This window comes from Siphateles boraxobius, unplaced genomic scaffold (genome assembly GCF_051911475.1).
Source record: "Siphateles boraxobius isolate OS27281-9 unplaced genomic scaffold, OSU_SipBor_1 77, whole genome shotgun sequence".
In the NCBI taxonomy this organism is placed as follows: Eukaryota; Metazoa; Chordata; class Actinopteri; order Cypriniformes; family Leuciscidae; genus Siphateles; species Siphateles boraxobius.
Window position 1 is genome coordinate 10,838,902 of NW_027509205.1, and position 19,042 is coordinate 10,857,943.

Genomic DNA, 19,042 nt, shown 5'->3' on the forward strand with positions numbered 1-19,042 from the left:
GGTGGTTGTGGTAAGGGTCTCTTGCCAAGGGCTTCAGCCATTCTTCCGCTCTCTTCCCTGAACTGAACTGTAGTAGTGGGGTGTACTTTCCACACGATTGACATCAGGTTCAAATACGCCCACAAGCCGTGCGACTTATTCGTGTATTGCAGTTTGGCTGGTGTTGCCCAGATACCGCCTCCCAGGGCTGAAACTGGTATTATGACATCTGTCGGGCCGGGGCTAATAATTTAGCATGCTAATTCAGGTTGATATATCTCTGCAACACTATAACTTTTCATTTTTTTAATGACATCATCGCCCTTATTTCTTCTCATTCTTTTGATCCGTGTAACTCATTTTTTGTATATTTTTAACTCAATTCTGACACATTGCACCTTTAGTGATCATACACTTGTTAATCAGCTGGATAAATAAACTCTAGAGAGGAGCATTTAGCTAAATATATGCACTATATTGCATATTCATTGTATTTTTACTTAACATGTTCTTCAATGTTTAAAGGGGTCCTATTATGCCCTTTTACGAAATCTTGATTTTGTTTTTGGGGTGTACTAGAATGTTTTCATGCTTGAAACTTGCACCGAAAGTGTTTTTTTTGTTTTGTTTTTTTTGTTGCTATTTTCGCAGAATAATTTTGGGTGCCGAACATTCGGTGCATCCCTATTTTAAACATTCCTTCTGATATTCATTCATGATCAATCTAAATTTTTGCAGGTGCTCCTACATTTTTGAAGTTGGAAGCACCACTGCTACCAAGTAAAAAGTTATTTTCAAGCCCAGTTTATTCAATATATGTACCTGAAAACTACTGTTAGACCTACCTGAAAAACATGAAAATCACTGTTTATTACATTTGTATCGCCGCAATATTAGCATTACCACATATTCTATTAAATACCAATATGGCCATTTGAACACTTGTGGTGGCTTCACTGCCGCCTGACAGTTTAAAGCGCAATGAGCAATCCAGTCATTTATATAGATCAGTGGTTCTATATAATATGAAAAACCCTTTAAGGTTCTATGAAGAACCTTTTTTCTTTTCTTTATGTTAAGCAATGCAGAAAGCAATGCATGGTATTTGTCAACTACCAAAGTATAAATACTCTGACCAAGTTCTATGAGCAGGAAATGGTCATCTATGCATAAAATCACAGTTTGTGTTGGCCTAGGCTTAGTACAGATGCTCCTACATGTTGAGCTTCTTCCCATTAGTTATTCCCATGTTTCCTGTTCTTTCTATACCATACCTAGCAAAGGCATTTCAAAACATTGTTGAATATTATTACAATTTAAAATAACTGTTTTCTATTCATATATTTTAAAATGATTTTTCAATTTTGAAAATAGTTGTTAATTGAAAACTGAATATTTTTAATATGATAAATATATTTACTGTGACTTTTGGTCAATTTAATGTTTCTTTCTTTTTAGTAAAAAGTATTGTTTCTTTAATAAAAAAAAGAATTACTGACCCGAAACTTTTGAACGGTAGTCTATGTCCAGGACTTCCTGTTAAAAACTAAACCTCAAACTGACTTACAAGCACTAGCTAAAGTGTAGCCTTTAGTTAAACCCAATTTTAATTTTGTTGAACAATTTTTTTTTACATATTCATATGACTGCGATACAGAAGAAATGAAAAATATGTAAAATGTCAGACATTATAATCAAAGTACATTAAAACGTATTCATTTACTCTGAAAATAACTTTAAACAAGCACTAGCACTGATAATCTCAAATCTCAGTGTTATTTTTCAGTATTAGGTCGACAGTGGAGTCACGTGAAAATCTGGTTCACTGGGATGGAGCAAAACAATCTTAAACCCCTATAGACTTCAGTATGACGCAAACAGCGTTTGGTCGTCAACAAAAGAACAATACCTCAAGTAGAGTAAATCCTCGCTCCCCTCATCCAGCTACACACATCTAACCATCTTAACAAAGCCTGACAGATGTGCACAACCTGATCTCTATTTCAACCAATCTCCTTTATTTCCCTTTATGTGGCCTTTAGTTTTGGTTTACCAGAGCTGATGGTTGGTTTTAAAAAATGTCTCCACCTGACAACATGATACTGCTATGATGCTTCAGAATGCTTCAATGTACACTATCATTCAAAACTCTTTGGGGTCAGTTTTTTTGTTTTAAAGAAATTAATACTTTACTCAGCAATACTTTTATCCATGAAGTGGCAGTAACAACATTTATCAAGTTACAAAAGATTTGGATTCCTAATTCATCAAAGAATCCTGAAACAAATTCTTCACGGTTTCCACAATAATATTAAGCAGCATATATGTTTTCAACATTGATAATAATAAGAAATGTTTCTAAGGCAGAAAATCAGCATATTAGAATGATTTCTGAAGAATCATGTGAGACTGGAGTATTGATGCTGAAAATTCAGCTTTACCATCACATGAATAAATTACAAAAAATTAATTCAAATAGAAAACAGTTATTTTAAATTGTAGTAATATTTCAAAATATGATTTTTTTTATCAAATAAATGTAGCCTTTAAGAGACAAAACATTGAACGATCTTACTGACCACAATTTTATGAACGTAGCACAAGTCAATGAGATTTTTTCACCTGTTTTAATCATTTGCAACAAAAAAAAGTATAAGCAATAGTAATAGAGATATTTGTAAATTCCAATATCTAAGGCACCTTTTACGTAAGGAAGTCTGGCTAGGTCAGACCAAGCAGTAGCAAACAGTCATGGTCCCTGTGGATTATAGAAAGAAACATCTGCAAACAACTAACTTGCATAAATTATTCATCAAGTTCATGTTGTTCCTCTCAATTCTCAAGATCATGCTGCCAACGGTACGGTTAAATGATCATTGTTGCATTTAGTACTGGAGAGGCAAAGTGTAACTGTCATTTCGGTCCATGCTACATTTCTCACAATGTTTTCTACGTAACTGCGGCGGAGAACATTCAGATCAAAACCACAAAATGAACATCACTGTCTCACTGAGTAGGAAGGGTCTCGATCACTTCCTCTTTCGGTTTTAAATGCCCTCAAAGCAGCACAGGCCTCCAAAGGCCACATTGTTTTTCACTTCTTACACTGGAAAATATAATTACTTGAGAGGCAAAATTACTTAAGACATTGTAACTTATTTTCAGAGAATATTTCTTATACACACACACACATTCTCTGAAACCATTTCCTTACTTTCTAACATTTCCTTATTTCATTTTTTGCTCTTTTTTTTTAAAGGATGATTAGATATTTTTACTGGAAAAAAATAAAAAAATACAGAAACCTCTTGACCGACTTCACCAGCATAAACAACACACTTATTAGTATTACGTATTAGTCAATAATCTCATCATAGTGTCTGCATGGACTTTGACTCATACCAGACAAGTGTAGACGATAACTGAGCTGCGATCATTGGCTAAGTTTGTGAGTGAGTCAGACTGTGGAAGAGACATTAACGCAGTTTCACAAGTGCGCTATCAGCTCCATCAGTGTGGCCCTGTGACAAAAACATGTTTACAGAGCAGTACAGCAGGCACACCTCCCAGCACACACGCCGGGCAGACGTGCTGCCACCGTACAGCTGTGAGGACGACGTGCACGCCGACACTCTTCAATAACCAGAAGAGAATGAAACAGCAAAAACACCCACACCTGAAACCCAAGACAAAATGAAAGTGAACTTACCTGCCCACAGCCAGGAGCGCTGCACACAAAAGGCTTGTCATCCCCCATCTTTGCAAAGGCTTTGCAATGTAACTGTGGAAGAGAAGGCGAGAACATTACTGAAGGATTTTCCTAGAGGTTTAAGCCAGGAAAAGTTCTACAGTCGTTTCCAGGGATGCTTCTGCCTGGATCCTCGCTCAGCTCAGGAAACGATGGGTGTTTAGAAACAATGAGAAGAAACGAGCACATGCATGTTAATGCAGCAACTACAAGTTTCCCTGGTGATACTTTCTTCACACTGGGGGCATCTGGCAGACCAATGACACGCGGTGTTTGAGATTTGCTCAAAGTCTTTTTGGCCCCTCCTCTACTTTCATTGTAGTCTTCCTGACACCATCTCCACAAAGCTCGTCTGCGGCGACGACTCTAGTGCCACTCTACACCTTTGTCCGCAGTCATTCTCTGAACTCCACCCGTTTCTCAGGATCAAATATCAGCAACCCACACTCCCAGACGCTCATCACTTTTCACAGGAACTCAAGACATCTACATTGACATCGAGAGGTTGTGCTGGTACCGTTTTGCCAGACGCCGGGAACTGATTTACCATGGAGATAAGATCAATTGATTGCTTTTTCATCTAATTCAAGAGAGTGTAATGAGTGTAAGTGTTGTAAATGAAGGAAGGGTAGTGCACTAATGGTAATCCTGGAGAGACATGTCTGGAATGAGCCGCTCTGATCCAGGGGAATGGCATGCGTGGGTATTGGCTCGTCGTAGACACTCCCTCTTTTCCTATTAGCTGAACCACTGCAGTTATTCCATCCAGACAAACTGCCAGCACCTTCCACTCAAACACACGCATGTTTGACATTACTCTAAAATCAAACCAAACCTTCCCTGGATCCATGATAGGGTCTATGTTTAGAATAGCACTGGCTATCCAGGGTTTTTTCATGACTTTTGATTGCAGCTTATTCTCACAAAAATCCATTTTTATTTATCCTATTTAATGTATTAGTTTTGATTAATTATTCATTTAGTAGTGATTACACAAATGTCCATGACTTTTTAAAATAAAATTTCAATGACATTTCCAATGGAAATCATAATTTTAAAATGTAAAAACTTCCATGTTTTCCATGACTATGGGGATTCTTTGCTTCTTAAAATATTTCAATCTTTTGACAACATTCAACATACGAATTGCAATATTTGCTCAGAAATGCCTTTAAACAAAGTGTTTTGCTTTTCACTTAATTAACACAAAAATATAGGCTATTTAATCATTTTCATTTATATACACTAATACAACAATATATAATAGTAGACAGTCAAAAATCTACAAAAAATCCAACAGGGAGACCTCAAACCATTTTTAAAGGGATAGTTCACCAAAAAATTTAAATTCTGTCATCATTTACTCACCCTCAAGTTGTTCCAACCCTATATGAATTTATTTCTTCTGGCGAACACAAAAGAAGATATTTTGAAGAATGTCTGTAACCAAACTGTTGATGGTCCCCATTGACTTCCATAGTATTTTTTTCTTCTCCATACTATGGAAGTCATTGGGGCCTTCAAAATATCTTCTTTTGTGTTCATCAGAAGAAAGAAATTCACACAAGTTTTGGAACAACATGAGGGTGAGAAAATTATGAAATTTTTCTTTTTTGGGTGAACTATCCCTTTAAGCGAAGCAAATGATTTGCTGAATCTGAGTTTTGAATCAATTCACTGTAACAGACAGTTTGAACTGACTCACGTCAATTTTTAACATTTTAACATTTTATCCTCCAACTGGAAAATCCAAATCATATTCTGAATCTGAAACAAAACCAAAAAATTGGCCCCTTATGCACTACGCAATTTTATGTCAAATCTGTCAACTCTGACTGCCCAAAATGTGAAGACTGGCTAAGAATTTTGGCCAAAAACTCCTTCAGACTGCAAATCGGGGGGAAAGTTGTCTAGTGTACTCCAGCCATTAGAAAATAATAAAAATATGTCAAGGTCCTTAGTAAACGTATCGGCCAAATAAAGAGCATAATCATAATCTTCACAATGTTGCTTCCTTTTATACTGACAACATCACGAACATACAGTAAATAATCAATACATTACCCAGCTTTTGTTCTAAATCTATTTATGTATGACACATATGTTTAGTATCATTATACATACGTTTTATATTTAGTAATGGTGGCCTTAGCCATCTTGACTGGGATGATTGTCTCTTTCTTTACAGCAATCTACACTCTCACTCCTTTAAACCAAACGGTCCACGCAAGGAGAGGGCTGGGAATTTTGGAAAAAGTAACACGTTCATTAAATTTAAATGGAGGGAAGTTTCATTAAACTTTCAACATGCCCCACCAGCTCGGAATGACGTCTGGTGTGTTACACAATCACCAGCGCAAACAAAAGGTGAAGAATGAACCAAACGTCTTATTTGACTATAACAGCAGGGATTTAAATGGGTAAAGCTTGCGTTGTCATCTGTGAAAATTTAAAAAGCCATTTAAAATGGCAGGTCTGCAGCCTGAGTCGCTGCCAATTTATGTAACACTGACGCTGTAAAGTTTACAGCAAACAAAAGCAACTGCTCTCAGGGTGCCAATGGAATAGGAATGTACAAAAAATATACATATTTTAAGAAACAATTATTACTCATATGCACAATTGGTTTAGGACGCGTTTACAAAACCTTACTTCATTGGATAAATGTAGCCCTTGTGTACAAAAAAATACAGATAGACGGAGCACAAAATAATTAGACAATGCTGTTGTTTCAAGATGCAGTTTTTTTAAGGTTAAAGGACTATGTTTAACTTCACATCTTCTTAAAACACAACACTTGTGGGAGGACGCTCAAAAAAACACTCCAACATGTGACAACAGCCAAAGACAAAAAAAATTAAAAAGATTAGGGATGCAATGATATGAAAATTTTGCCCAATACCGAGAACTTTTTATATTTGAAAGCCAATAACCAAAATATTGGCCGATAAATCTAAATCCAAATCTTATAGGCCTATCATTCTTGAGAGCCTGATTAAAGTCTCATCATTAAAAGTCATGTCACAGGCACACAATTATAATGTTCTCATTATAATTTTATGTAGCCTATATGACAAACTTGCATTACAAAAGTTGAACTTAACTGTATTTCCCTTTTTTGAAGTGATTCCAATCATAGTTCAAGCAATTCAAAACCATCATGGCAAACAGTTACACATCTGAAGTGTCTCAGCTGAAGGAAATAATCCATTATTTATCAGCTAACATATCAGCCAAATTTTCTTATGGGGCTGATAACAATAAAATTAAAAACGAACATATATCGATATGGTGGCCGATATATCGTGCATTCCTAAAAAACGCTAATGTCCAAAGTTTTTTTTAGCGTGCAAGTTGTCAACATGCTATATAAGGCACCACTAAAAAAAAATTTTTATAAAATAAAAGAATTATACATCATAAACATTATATTTTGTAAATAAATAAAATCTAATATTAGTCCTAGACTTTAATTAGAATGCCGTGACCCTATAAAGGATAAGTGGATGTATGGATGTATGGATTGGAATAGAATAGAACTAAACATACACCAATGTCCATATATCACTATTTCAATTGTGTTAGTGTTCAAGTGTCCCGTGTGGAGGGACGTGCAGTTATTACAAGCTGAAATTAGCAGCCACTGCCAAGACCCTTGCTCTGTTTTCCATAAAGAAAGTAACTGCATCTTGTTTGCCCCTGAAAGGCCCTTCCCATTACAACCGAGATCAAAGTGGCGTACAAGCTAAGCAGCTTGATTCGTTGCAGACCTCACACGCTCTACAAGTGAGCCAACAGCTTGGTGCCAGAGCTTTCGGTCTGGTTGCAATACACACAGACAGTTTGGTCAGAGAAATGCACGGAGTGACTATATACAAATGAGAACCACCCATTCGTTATACCCTTGGTGAAGTGTCCACATCTCAGTAAGCCTCAAACTAGGGGAGCGCCCTATCTGAAGTTTACCATCACAATAAATCAGACAAACAGAGATCGGCCCACCTGCATCAATGTGTGCTACAACTGACCATCCAAAACAAAAATAAGGCAAAAAAGGCATTCTGGAGTAATCTAAGACCACTTCCTGTTATGATTAAGACTTGTTTGCAATATAAAAGCATGGGAAGCAAATTACTTCTAACAAATTTGAAATAAAACCCTTTATTAATCAGACATCATTCTCTTAACATTTCAAAGAGTCTGCATTAAATTTTAAAATTGCATCTAAAAAGACCAAAAAAAAGTTGGCACAAAAAAATTTTGGCTAGGGGAAAAAAATTGCTTAAATAGCGCTTTTTCAATTACGCATTTTAACCGTGTCAGCATTTATTTATATATTATCGTGAACACAACGTGGATAAACTAAAAAATAACTGGGTGGATATTGGACACACTTTATAGTGACCAAAAAAGGATGCTAAAGTAGCAATCTGTATAATTTGCTTGGCTGAAAAGTTGCCGAAGAACTTTACTATGACTAGTTTAATTTATCACTTGAGAACACACCATACCACGCTCAATTACCAATTTTTTTAAACTTTATTTGCTGAAAATGCTACATTTTTGGCCTTTTAGTTTTGATAGTGATTGTAGAAACAGGACAGAAAATGATGAGGGAAAAGGCCGCGGCTCTGACAACATCCGTCTTTGATTGTACTACTGAAGATAATTCAAACAGCTGGGTTTGTCTATCATCAACCATTCAAACAGGAAGACAGCTGGCAGTACTAGCAGTGCACTGCTTTGGTTGAGTTTTTAAAAAATGCAATGCATTCAGTGTTCCCACACCTTTCAACCAATCGATTTCCATGACTTCTGCATTTACATTTATATTTGCATTGAATCATTAAGAGGAAGCTTTTATCCAAAATTACTTAAAAATGATGAGTCTTTTATTAACAGATCATACAGGAACAACTAGCATTATTAGAGGTAACCTTGTAAACAATAACTGAATGTATTCAGAACAATTTATAAGCTATGAAATATTTTAGAAAATTTATATTCCCTATAGAAATTTCCATGATTTTTCAGGATGAAATTTCAGCGCCCCATATCCACCATCCCCCCCCCCCCCCCCCCGCCCCCAAAAATCCATGTGAAATCCATGATTTTTTTAATCAAAGCCTGGTTTCTCAGAATCAATTGGGTCCGACAAGGGGACAAGCAGCATCCTGCTGTTAACTTGGATTTCTCCTACTCAGCAGGTGGACGTGTAGCGAGGTCCGGTTATAATCTGCCTCAGGCGTGCACTGTTTGATGCTGTCTGCTAGGAAACTGACAAAACAAACTGTATTAATAGCTCCAGCTGGAGCCAAGAATGAGGAATCTGGTGAGTGAGCTGCCAGAGAGTAAGGGAGACCCCGCAAAAAGGGAGCGACAGAGAAGTGGGGCAGGGAGCAGAGAATGGAACGAACGGTTTAGGAGGGTGTTCGGTAACTCGCAGGTAAAGGCCAAAGGTGCTGCTGATAGTGTCGGGGATCAGGGGTGCGTTTTATGGCCGATTTGGATTTATGTAACCTTAGTGAACCTGAGCTTTGGAAAATGGAACAAATGAAACTTTAGATCCATGTCTGCATGACTGCAATGTGCCCGGTGCTATGGTGAGGAAATACACAATGTAGCCCAATGCAATCCCCAGGGCCCGTACTCCGCTAGGAACAATGTGGACCCCCCTCCAAAGTACCCCTCTGTAAAAAAAAACTCTGCTACAACAATGTTGGACATGCTACACGTCAACAAAAGCCAAAATTGTTTCTTCACTCCTACATTTAGCAGAAATATATCAAATATCCACGATATATTGCAATGATTTTGCTGGCATTTAGTATTATGCAAGACGAATTTAATTAAAATGTTGATATTGTAAAGTTGGGGGTGAGTACGATTTTATTTAAGAAATGAATATTTTTATTGAGCAAGGATGCATTAAATTGATCAGAAGTGACAGTTAAGACATTTATAATGTTACAAAAGATATCTAGTTCAAAATAAATGCTGTTCTTTTGAACTTTCTATTCATCAAAGAATCCTGAAAAAAATGGTGTTCCTAGAAAAATATAGTGCCTAGACTAATACTAAGCAATTTTTGACACTGAAGACTAGAGTAATGATGCTGAAGATTCAGCTTTGCCATCACAGGAATAATTACCTTTTACAATATATTAAAATAGAAAACAGTTAGCCTATTTATATTGTAATAATATTTCACAATATAACTTTTTACTGTATTTTGATACAGTTTTAAAATAAATGTCTTGGCATAAGCATAAGCTTGAGCTTGGCATAAACTTTTTTCAAAAAAAAAAAAAATCTTACTGACCCCAATCTTTAGAATGACCGTGTATGTAAATAAATGTTGTGTTCCTTTCCTTAACTGCAAAACACTGTCAAAATTGTTCTTAGAACTTTTTACCATATTTTGCTTCTTGCATTGAACTACAGTGTATGGTCAAGATGATTGATCCAGAGCAAATCTACATCAAGATTATATTAAAAGGCTGGAAAGAAATATCAAGATATATTGCTGTCGAGTATGGCAATGTTCTGAAAGAGCTGCTAATTATATTATAATTGACATACCAACAAAATTTTGGCATATTTTGATAGTTCTCTAAACATTACAAGAACATGATCGAATGTGAATATCATATTTTAACGATCCCTAAATAACAGCAATCCATCAAGCCAGACATGTTTGCCAAAATCGGATGAAAACATTTTCCAGCCACCCATATTGTCCATTCATTTTTTCTAAAATGGAGTTTCTCCCTCAATCTTTGAGAGCTCTCTCACAGTACTTCATGAGCCCGTCACACCTTTTAGAACAGACCAAATATTACATAACAGTAGGAGAGCACAGATGCCCAGAATCAACTCAAGTACGGCTGGCAGTTTACCCTTATTGTCTGTTTTATTTGAAAAGTCTGTTATTTGGTCTGCTGGAAATTTGAAACAATGTTATTTGGTCTGCTCTATTACTCTATGGATGCATCAGGACAACCGTGCTGTCAATTGCATTATCCTGTATAAATCTGTTGCCAGGACAACTTACATAATCATAAAATAGTCCTTCATTCACAGTTCACTGATGTTTAATCACAGAGCATGGTTTTAACAAGTCAGAAACAGAGCCGATTTCATCATGTGAAACTGGCATATGAAGTTCCTTCCTGTAAAACTATTCACATTGCGTCTTCACCATGAGTTACAGATGCCTTATAGCAGAGGTGAAAGCAACAAGCAAGGCTCTAAGCTCTCATTAATCAAGTGGCTGTGAAGCAATTATTGCAACAGCTGCAAAAATGTTCACTAGTGCACAAGCAAATATGTCTACTAAGAGGATGATGTATTATATGGGGACGTACAGTCATTCCAAAGAGTAACATTATTGGTATTCAACAAGCGCCATGCGAAGATGACCTATATATACAATTACAGGTCCTCAGATGTGCAGATGGTGTTTACAGGCACTCTAAGAAGGGACATTCACGTGCTCAGAAGAAATAAAGTTGATTGTTATCAGCAGTTTTGGTGGGCGTCCCTTCACACTACATGCATTATGTACAAAGATGTGAAATGCTCACATTATCTGTTTTATTTGAAAGATATTGGCCAAATACACACAACACTTGGGATAACCAACTGATCAACAGCAGGTGCTTGTTTTGTAAAGCATTTTTATATATCATGCAAACAAGCCATAATCAAGTATTGTTTATTTAATTGGCAAGCAAATGTTGTGATTTAGAATGCTGACATTTGTGTGGGGTTGAACTCTTTTATTTATTCATGATCAAAAAAAATCGAACCTAATCAAATAGTAATTTTAGCATTTACTAAACCTTTAAAAAAAAGTTTAGTTGCAAATATGAAAAGCTAGCACTAATCATACATCTCTGGAAAGTATCCTACTTTAAATCATGATTGTTTCTGTATGTAGGGTAACAAAAATAGAAACTTTTTAAGGCAAATGTACAATTTTGGCAGCCAAAAACAAAAGGTACGGTTGTCGGGTTTTGTTTCTATATAATTTTCTGACACTTTAATGTGCAATTTCTACCTTTTATGTTGGATTACTTCGTTACACCATAAAACAAAGTTCTTTTCTAGTGCCCTCGCCGAAAATAAATGTCGCTAACTATTTAGCAAACCCATGCTAACTGATGTCTGGCGGACATGCCAACTTAAAGTCAGCCTTTTCCCGCATGTGCCCGCCCTACTGTTGTTCTGATTGGTCACGTGCACGTCAAACAAAAATATGTAATTGCTGTTTGGCTACAATAAACGTCGATCAAGATTATTAGTTGCGTCTCATTGGCGGACGGAAATTCCACTCAAAAATGGAATTCACGGACTTACAGCGCACAGGCTCATACCCCCCCAACCCCCCCAGAAACAAAAGTATGCAAATAGTACTTTAAAGCAAATACAGAAACTGTGGTATCTAATTTGACATTTTATATAAGTAAAAAAACTTATATTGAAACAAATAAAATAAAATAAACAACTCCATAGTATATAGTAGTAATAAATGACGGCTTGACACTTTTCTTATTCCTAAAATTTCTGCCCTCGCTTGTCAAGAGCCCTGAACGAGCTGCAGTGTAAGTTACGCGCAGACCTCGGTGGAAGACCACTGCCAATCTGACAGCCTCACAGCCGCCTCATTAAAGTTACTCTCAATCACGGACAACCCTTTTTGACGAATATAAATAACGCTTGGACACTGTTTCAAATCCACACAATCATCGATTTCACATTTTGACAGAATAAGAATGTTTACAAACTTACCACAGCGCCCCTCTATCCCACTCTCTCTCTTTCTCTCTCTCCTCTCTTGGAATCTAACACACGCCCTCCCCGTGAAGTATCGCGAGATTTCGGCGTCACACAGCGTGTCTGTTGCGTCCCTCACCTGGGGTGTTTACGATCCTGTCAAATCATTTGTTGGTAATTCCATTTGCTGACATTCTTGATGCTTTTACTTTCTGTATGATGATACAGACACATGACGAAGAAAGAATTATAGCTCATATATACTCTGACTGTAATAATGTTAAAGTTTTGTGGCAAGAACTTGTTAATATGAATGTTAATGTTCTTACTCTAAAATAGATTATTTTAACTGGTAAATAACTAAAAATAAATGTCTAGAATTTATTGTTGGCATCTGTATTTCGTAGGATAAATGCAATATGCAATTTAATTTCCAAGATTTCTTTGTAAGGTACTTAACTGACCTGTTTAATATTAATATGTAATATTAATATTCTCAATATATTAAACCATAACCATTATATCAATCTTGAATCTATTTTTCCAAGTTTCTGTTAATAAAAATACTTTTTAAACAGTTAAAATAAATAATCTCAATAAAAACCGTGATTCTGCATTCCAATTCTTAATGGCAAAGTAGGAAGCATTTTTTTATTATTATTATTCATACCCTAAGATTATGTCATATACTGTGACAATGTTGACAAAAAAAATGTGGTTCCGTCTCTGGGCTTGTCTCTCTTCACAAGTGTTCAGTGATTCAATCCTCTGCTATTGATTAACAAAGCAATGATGAAGATGAAAACTGTGATGTAAACTGAAGGTGACGGCTTTGAAAGGACAGGAAGGTTAGTTTATTGAGTCCTACTGTAGTTTCCTTCCTGACTGATTTGCATTCTCATAAAGAGGACATCCTGTGCTTGGACAACAGTTTAAATAAAGCATGACGGAAAACACAAACAGTGTTTGCTAAAGTAAGGAACTGAAATGATAATATGCAATAAAAGTATGCTCTTTTCTCATTATTCAATTTCCTATTCGGAAAACAAAAATATGGCTTCATTGAGAGTGTTATTTTATTTTTTATCTTAGTACCATACAGTAAATGCTAAAAAAAACAATCCAGTGTACATTTTTGCTTTTGCTAATATAATTAATGTAAAATAGTCTTAATAGATAATGGCTAGTTGTTTAGCTATTGTAACTTGCAAGTAGGTTAAATATAGGTCATTAAAACTGAGATGATTTTTCCTTAAGGGTTGATACTGTATGTAACAGTCTTTTTCTTTCATGTAAACTTTTTATTATTTTACAAACAAGGCAATTGACAAAATTCTGATTATCTGACTGTTTTATATCATATGGTATTCCAGCGCCCTCTACTGGTAAAAATAAATTATGCACATACCTCATAATAAGGTCTTGTGTCATTGACAAAGCATTTGATATGTGTCCTTGATCATGTTCACAGTTCACTTGATTTGTGGAAATAACTGCAGTAAAACGCTTGAACAATGCATGAAGTCTTTTACTGGTTAGTCTGCATGCATAAAACTAGATGTAAGCACTACATAGTTCTTAATCAAGCAATATAACAACAACAACAACAACAACAACAGAGAAATGAAAATAGAGCTGCAAAAAATCTCTTGGGGTTCACAAGATGTGAAACAATTGCAGACGTCCATTCAATTAAGACATCCCATTTACAATTTGCCAACATTTGGAATGATCATGCTAACGGACAATGAGGCTGAAAGAAATAGACATTCCCAATATTGACACAGAAGATTCTTGTTAAGGTTCGTAATGTTTTCATCTCAAACGTAAAAGCACAGCTCATTTTTTCTGCAATCATTGGCACCAAAAAAAAATGTATAATACGTTCCAACACTCTAAATCAGAGAAATATGTATCATGAGAGTATGAAAGTGATAGAGGGACAGAAAAAGATGTTGGTTTGAAATCCAATAAAGTGTTCTTACATTGTCCTACTTCAAAATGCCAGAGATTAGAGAACAAATGTAAAGCAATGTTGTTTTTGTGGCAAATTTAGTAAGTCTTTTCAAAAAATTTCCCCAACTTTTCCAGGATTAACTTATTTTCGATGACTGGGAAACCTCATAAAATGATTTAACAAAAATGTTAATATTTATTTGACTTTAAAACTTCATCTAAAGGCTTCAGTTACTTCCTTTAAAAACATCAAACATTACAGTATAAATAAAAAAAACTAACTTAAAGAAGTTTGAAACACAAAAATGTAGTATATGATTATAACTTAAGTGCTGTTAAAGTGTTATTTTGTTTCCACTGCATTTACTTGTAAATAATATTTTTAAATAATTTTGTGTCTTTGCATTCAGAATATTTCACATATCAGTTGCGATTTTAACATTATGGGTTCAAAATAGCATTATAGACATCTCTCTCCTACCAGATCTCTCTGCACCAAAGCACATAATCGTACTGCAACCCAAGTCTGAATTTACTTGATGACATTATAGCAACAACAAAAAAAAGGCCAACTTCCTCACATATTCACTCACTGTATATGAACAGAGACACACTTCAGATTGCAGTCTGATTACAATCACATCTTCACATAGACTGAAGACATCTATCTCCTCCACGTCTGACATTAAGGACAGTCTTCTCGCTCAGTCTCTGAGGAGCACATATTCTTTCACTGACTCTGGAAGCGGGAGCTGTTTCACCGCAGACGGGAGGTACTGGACTCCCAGGCTATTACGAACAGCGCAGCGCGCCAAGGCTCGCAACGAAGGCGGCTGGGCTACCAGGTTAGTGAGTCGGGCCAGTAACTGAGGATCTTTAGTGAGCTCACGCGGTAAGGAGCCGTCGGCCCTGCGGATCTCGAACCTCCCCGCGGCTCGGCAAAGCAGGTCCAGGCACTCTTCCTCCTGTTCGGTGCCCAGGCCCCGAGCCAGCAGCGCTACCAGCCGCGAGATGGGCGTTTGGCCCTTTAGGTTGGTGACGTGGACTTGAGCGCCGTATTCGAGGAGCACACGTACACTCTCCAGGTTGCCCTTCATGGCCGCCCAACTGAGGGGCGTGTCGTTATTGTAATCGCGGACATTCGGACAGGCGCCGCTCTCCAACAGGGCCCGTACGCACTCTGGGTTATCTTTGAAGGCGGCCCAGTGCAGTGGGGTATCCTTGTTTCCGTCCAGCGCATTTGGCTGGGCCCCGTATTCTAGAAGCAGCTCCACACAACCCTCGTCCTTCTCCGCTGCGTAATGCAGGGCAGTGCGGTTGTAACCATCCAAGGCATTTACCTATGTGAGAAATTGAGATGGTATAAATCTTCTATAATATGCATGCTTTTCTTTTCTGAATTTAAATTTATTTATATCTTTTTTGTGGAGCATAGAGTAAAAAAAAATGTTGGGGCGATGCACCTGTAATGATATTATAATGAAGAAAAAACCCACATGAAAAGATTGAGATTCTTGTAAAGAAAACCTTAAGTAGGTTGTCAGTGTACTACTACAACTTCCTAATGAGAAGATATTATAATAAAATATATACACTATCGTTCAGAGGTTTGGAGTTGGTAAGAATTATATAAAAAAAAAAATTTGATCAAAAATACAACAAAAACAGTCATTTTGTGAAACTATAAAATATTGCACACTATTTGAATACATTTTAAAATGTAATTAATTACTGTGGTGGTAAAGCTGAATTTTCAGCATCATTACTCCAGTCTTCAGTGTCACATGATCTTTCAGAAATCATTCTAATATGCTGATTTGCAGCTCAAGAAACATTCCTTCTTATTATCAATGTTGAAAATTATTTCAGGATTCTTTGAAGATTAGAAATAGAAATGTCAACAGAACGGCATTTATTTGAAATAAAGTCTTTTGTAAACATTTTAATGTCTTTACAGTTTTTGAACACACTCAGAATAAAAGTTTTAATTTCTTTAAAAAAAATATCTTAATGACCCCAAACTTTTACAGTTGTGTATCTATAAATTTTAACAAGACTGTTTCATTTCTTATTAATATTTGAAATTATTTTTTGCAAAATTGGTTTTGTCTGCCAAATCAAAGTCACGTGGTGCAACCAACATGCAATAATATGCAGGAAAACAAAAAACAAAACAGGAAATGATGAAGAGGACCATAGAGAGGACCCCTGCACACACTCATGATTGACAATCCAATTGAAAATCCAAGATTTTTTGTCCTATTATGACAATAATAAGTTGGTTCAGGGTTTTAAAATATTTTATAGAGTGACTTCCCAAAAACATAATGCTATTTATGAATTCCTTATTTCTGATATTTTAAATAAATACTTTCCCCTTAACAAATATTTAAACACTGTCAAAATGCTGAATTTAGGGACATTGTTGGTTTCTAAGCTATATGATGTACCTCTGCGCCTTTCTCCAGCAAGAGCTCCACACAATCAGCATCAGCCACCATACAGGCACAGTGCAGGGGCTTCAGCGTGCCATGCATCCTGTTCACATCTGCTCCCTGTCAAAGGAGCACATGTTCATTCAGAATGTGATATACAAAACAACTTTCTAAAGCTTTAGTAACACAACTTACCCTGCGAATAAGGTCTTCCACATTATCATATGGGAAGGAGCGAATGGCCGCTATGGTTCGAATGAGCCTTTCCGACAATGAGTATTTGCTCTGAATACTCTGCATGATGTACCACATAGTAGAGCTCATGTGGAACAACAGGACATTTCACCCGGACTGGGTGACGCCACACCGAGATGAGATGGCTGTGAAAGTGAAAAAATAATCCTAGAGAAAAAAAGAAGGAAAAAAAATCTATTAATAAGAGAATGATGTTGACAGAACAAATATTATCTTTCTTTACATTAGGAATCATTATTTTCTTTAATACCAATTTAGTACTTAGTACTGGTTGTCAATGAGCATGTTCTTACAGCCACTTGTACAATATATTTAATGATGATAATAATAATCTGATAATTGTCAAATTATATAAATGTCAATAAATATTAAACAAATGATACAAAAATATGAAAATTATATTTATTATTATTAACTTGACAATTATTAAAATGAAATAAAAATAAATAGATGTCAATAAATTAATCTTAATAAATGAATAAAAGATAAACACATTTTTGTTCTCATACTAGTACTGTTTTGACATTTGCCTGTAATTTAATGTAAAAAAAAGTACATTGATTGTACCAATTTTACATAAATTGTACACGTTTTTATTGTTTCATTTATAGATTGTTGCTTTTATTTATATTTTCTGCATTTATTTATTTAATCTTTCACTTCTTAAATTTCGAACTCCATTCATTAATTTGTATTTGTCCATATGATATGAGGGTAAACAATGAATCTCTTCAGAACACTTATTCATTCATTAATTTTTAATTCTGTCAAATTTCGGTACTCCTTGTAGGTTCAGGTAATACTCTGGTGGGTTAAATGAAGCTTCAAGCCATAAAACCATTGACATATTGTTTATACTGGTAAAATAAATGTATTCTGCGTGTAGCAGGTGCCTGACACACTCTATATAACTATAAATGTTGATCAAAATATGCATACAGGGTCATACAGAAAAATGAGGTAAACGGGCTGCTTGCTGTTCGTCTCGTCTTGTTGTCATGCTGTCAACAAAAGGTCGCATGACAGATCAGCTAGCAATAACACACAACATTTGACAAGCAAATGAAGTCTAAAACATGACAGCTTAATAGTACTATTAAAAAAAGTCTAGTTGCATATATAATAACGTTAAATGTTTTCAAAAAAGAAAAACAAAATATTGTGCTCATGTTTATAACTCATTTCTGTGTGTGTCCTACCGGAGTGAACAAACGTTAGCCGTTTGGAGCTAGTTTCGACACCCGGGATATGAAATAACATTTTCTTACCTCTGGATCTTCTTAGGTGCAAGTGCACGGAAAAAAGCGAAATGTAAAGTATGTAATCGAATACGATTAGGTGTTAAAACGGTACCTGCACGAAGTGAAAACAGCTGCAGTTTTGGAGCTAATCTGCCAGTGAGTCCGCTCGCTCAACACAAACACAGTGACGTCATGAGAGGAAGTGACAAACAATTTTAAAACGCCATTTATCCATTTGTTTTCATTGGCGAGACACATTTGTATCGTATAATTGCGGCTAGAAATACGATTAAAATTAGTTATGCGCGTCTGTATGTGTCAGAGGCCATTCTTCACATACCTTACTGTTCGTGCCAAATATAGACACGATGGTCCCTGTGCTGAGGGCCCCTGAGTGAATGTCACTTTATGTCACTCAGTGCCTTCACACCCCCATTGTTTCCATGTTACAGAACAACTTCTTCACATACCTTACTGTTCGTGCCTAATATAGACAAGATGGGCCCTATGCTGAGGGCGTGAATGTCACTAATGTGGTGTCAAAACAACACCATTTAAACTGATGCTGGTTAAGCTCCATCCTCACACATAATCATTCACTTGCACACACACACAAACACACACAAAAGTAGCTACACAATGTCGTTTAT

General features: G+C 36.0%; 2 protein-coding genes across 6 annotated transcripts in view; both read right to left on the minus strand.

Annotated features, from left to right (window-relative positions):
* The window catches only part of atf7a (activating transcription factor 7a), a 32,908-nt gene extending 20,294 nt beyond the window's left edge, over window positions 1–12,614 (minus strand). For both annotated transcript variants that reach the window (XM_077218386.1, XM_077218385.1), the window contains exons 1-2: window positions 12,521–12,614; window positions 3,689–3,760 (exon numbers count right to left, since the gene is read on the minus strand). In XM_077218386.1, coding sequence (XP_077074501.1) covers window positions 3,689–3,736 — 48 coding nt within the window. In that variant the 5' untranslated portion in view covers window positions 3,737–3,760; window positions 12,521–12,614. The remainder of the gene's footprint in view (window positions 1–3,688; window positions 3,761–12,520) is intronic.
* Window positions 12,615–14,015: 1,401 nt separating this feature from the next.
* Window positions 14,016–18,824, minus strand: asb8 (ankyrin repeat and SOCS box containing 8). 4 transcript variants are annotated; one of them, XR_013198389.1, is made up of 5 exons: window positions 18,505–18,636; window positions 17,092–17,298; window positions 16,912–17,016; window positions 15,066–15,801; window positions 14,930–15,033 (listed from the first exon to the last, which is right to left on the minus strand). XR_013198389.1 is itself a non-coding variant. In XM_077219174.1 (4 exons), exons 2-4 carry the CDS (start codon window positions 17,218–17,220, stop codon window positions 15,166–15,168), a joined length of 870 nt encoding a protein of 289 aa, XP_077075289.1. In that variant the 5' UTR covers window positions 17,221–17,298; window positions 18,733–18,824; the 3' UTR covers window positions 14,016–15,165. The 4 variants fall into 4 exon arrangements, 3 of the variants coding, with proteins under 3 accessions (XP_077075289.1, XP_077075290.1, XP_077075291.1); XM_077219174.1 differs by lacking the exon at window positions 18,505–18,636 and adding an exon at window positions 18,733–18,824 and having other exon boundaries at window positions 14,016–15,801; XM_077219175.1 differs by having other exon boundaries at window positions 14,016–15,801; window positions 18,505–18,747.
* Between the last annotated feature and the right edge of the window lie 218 nt (window positions 18,825–19,042).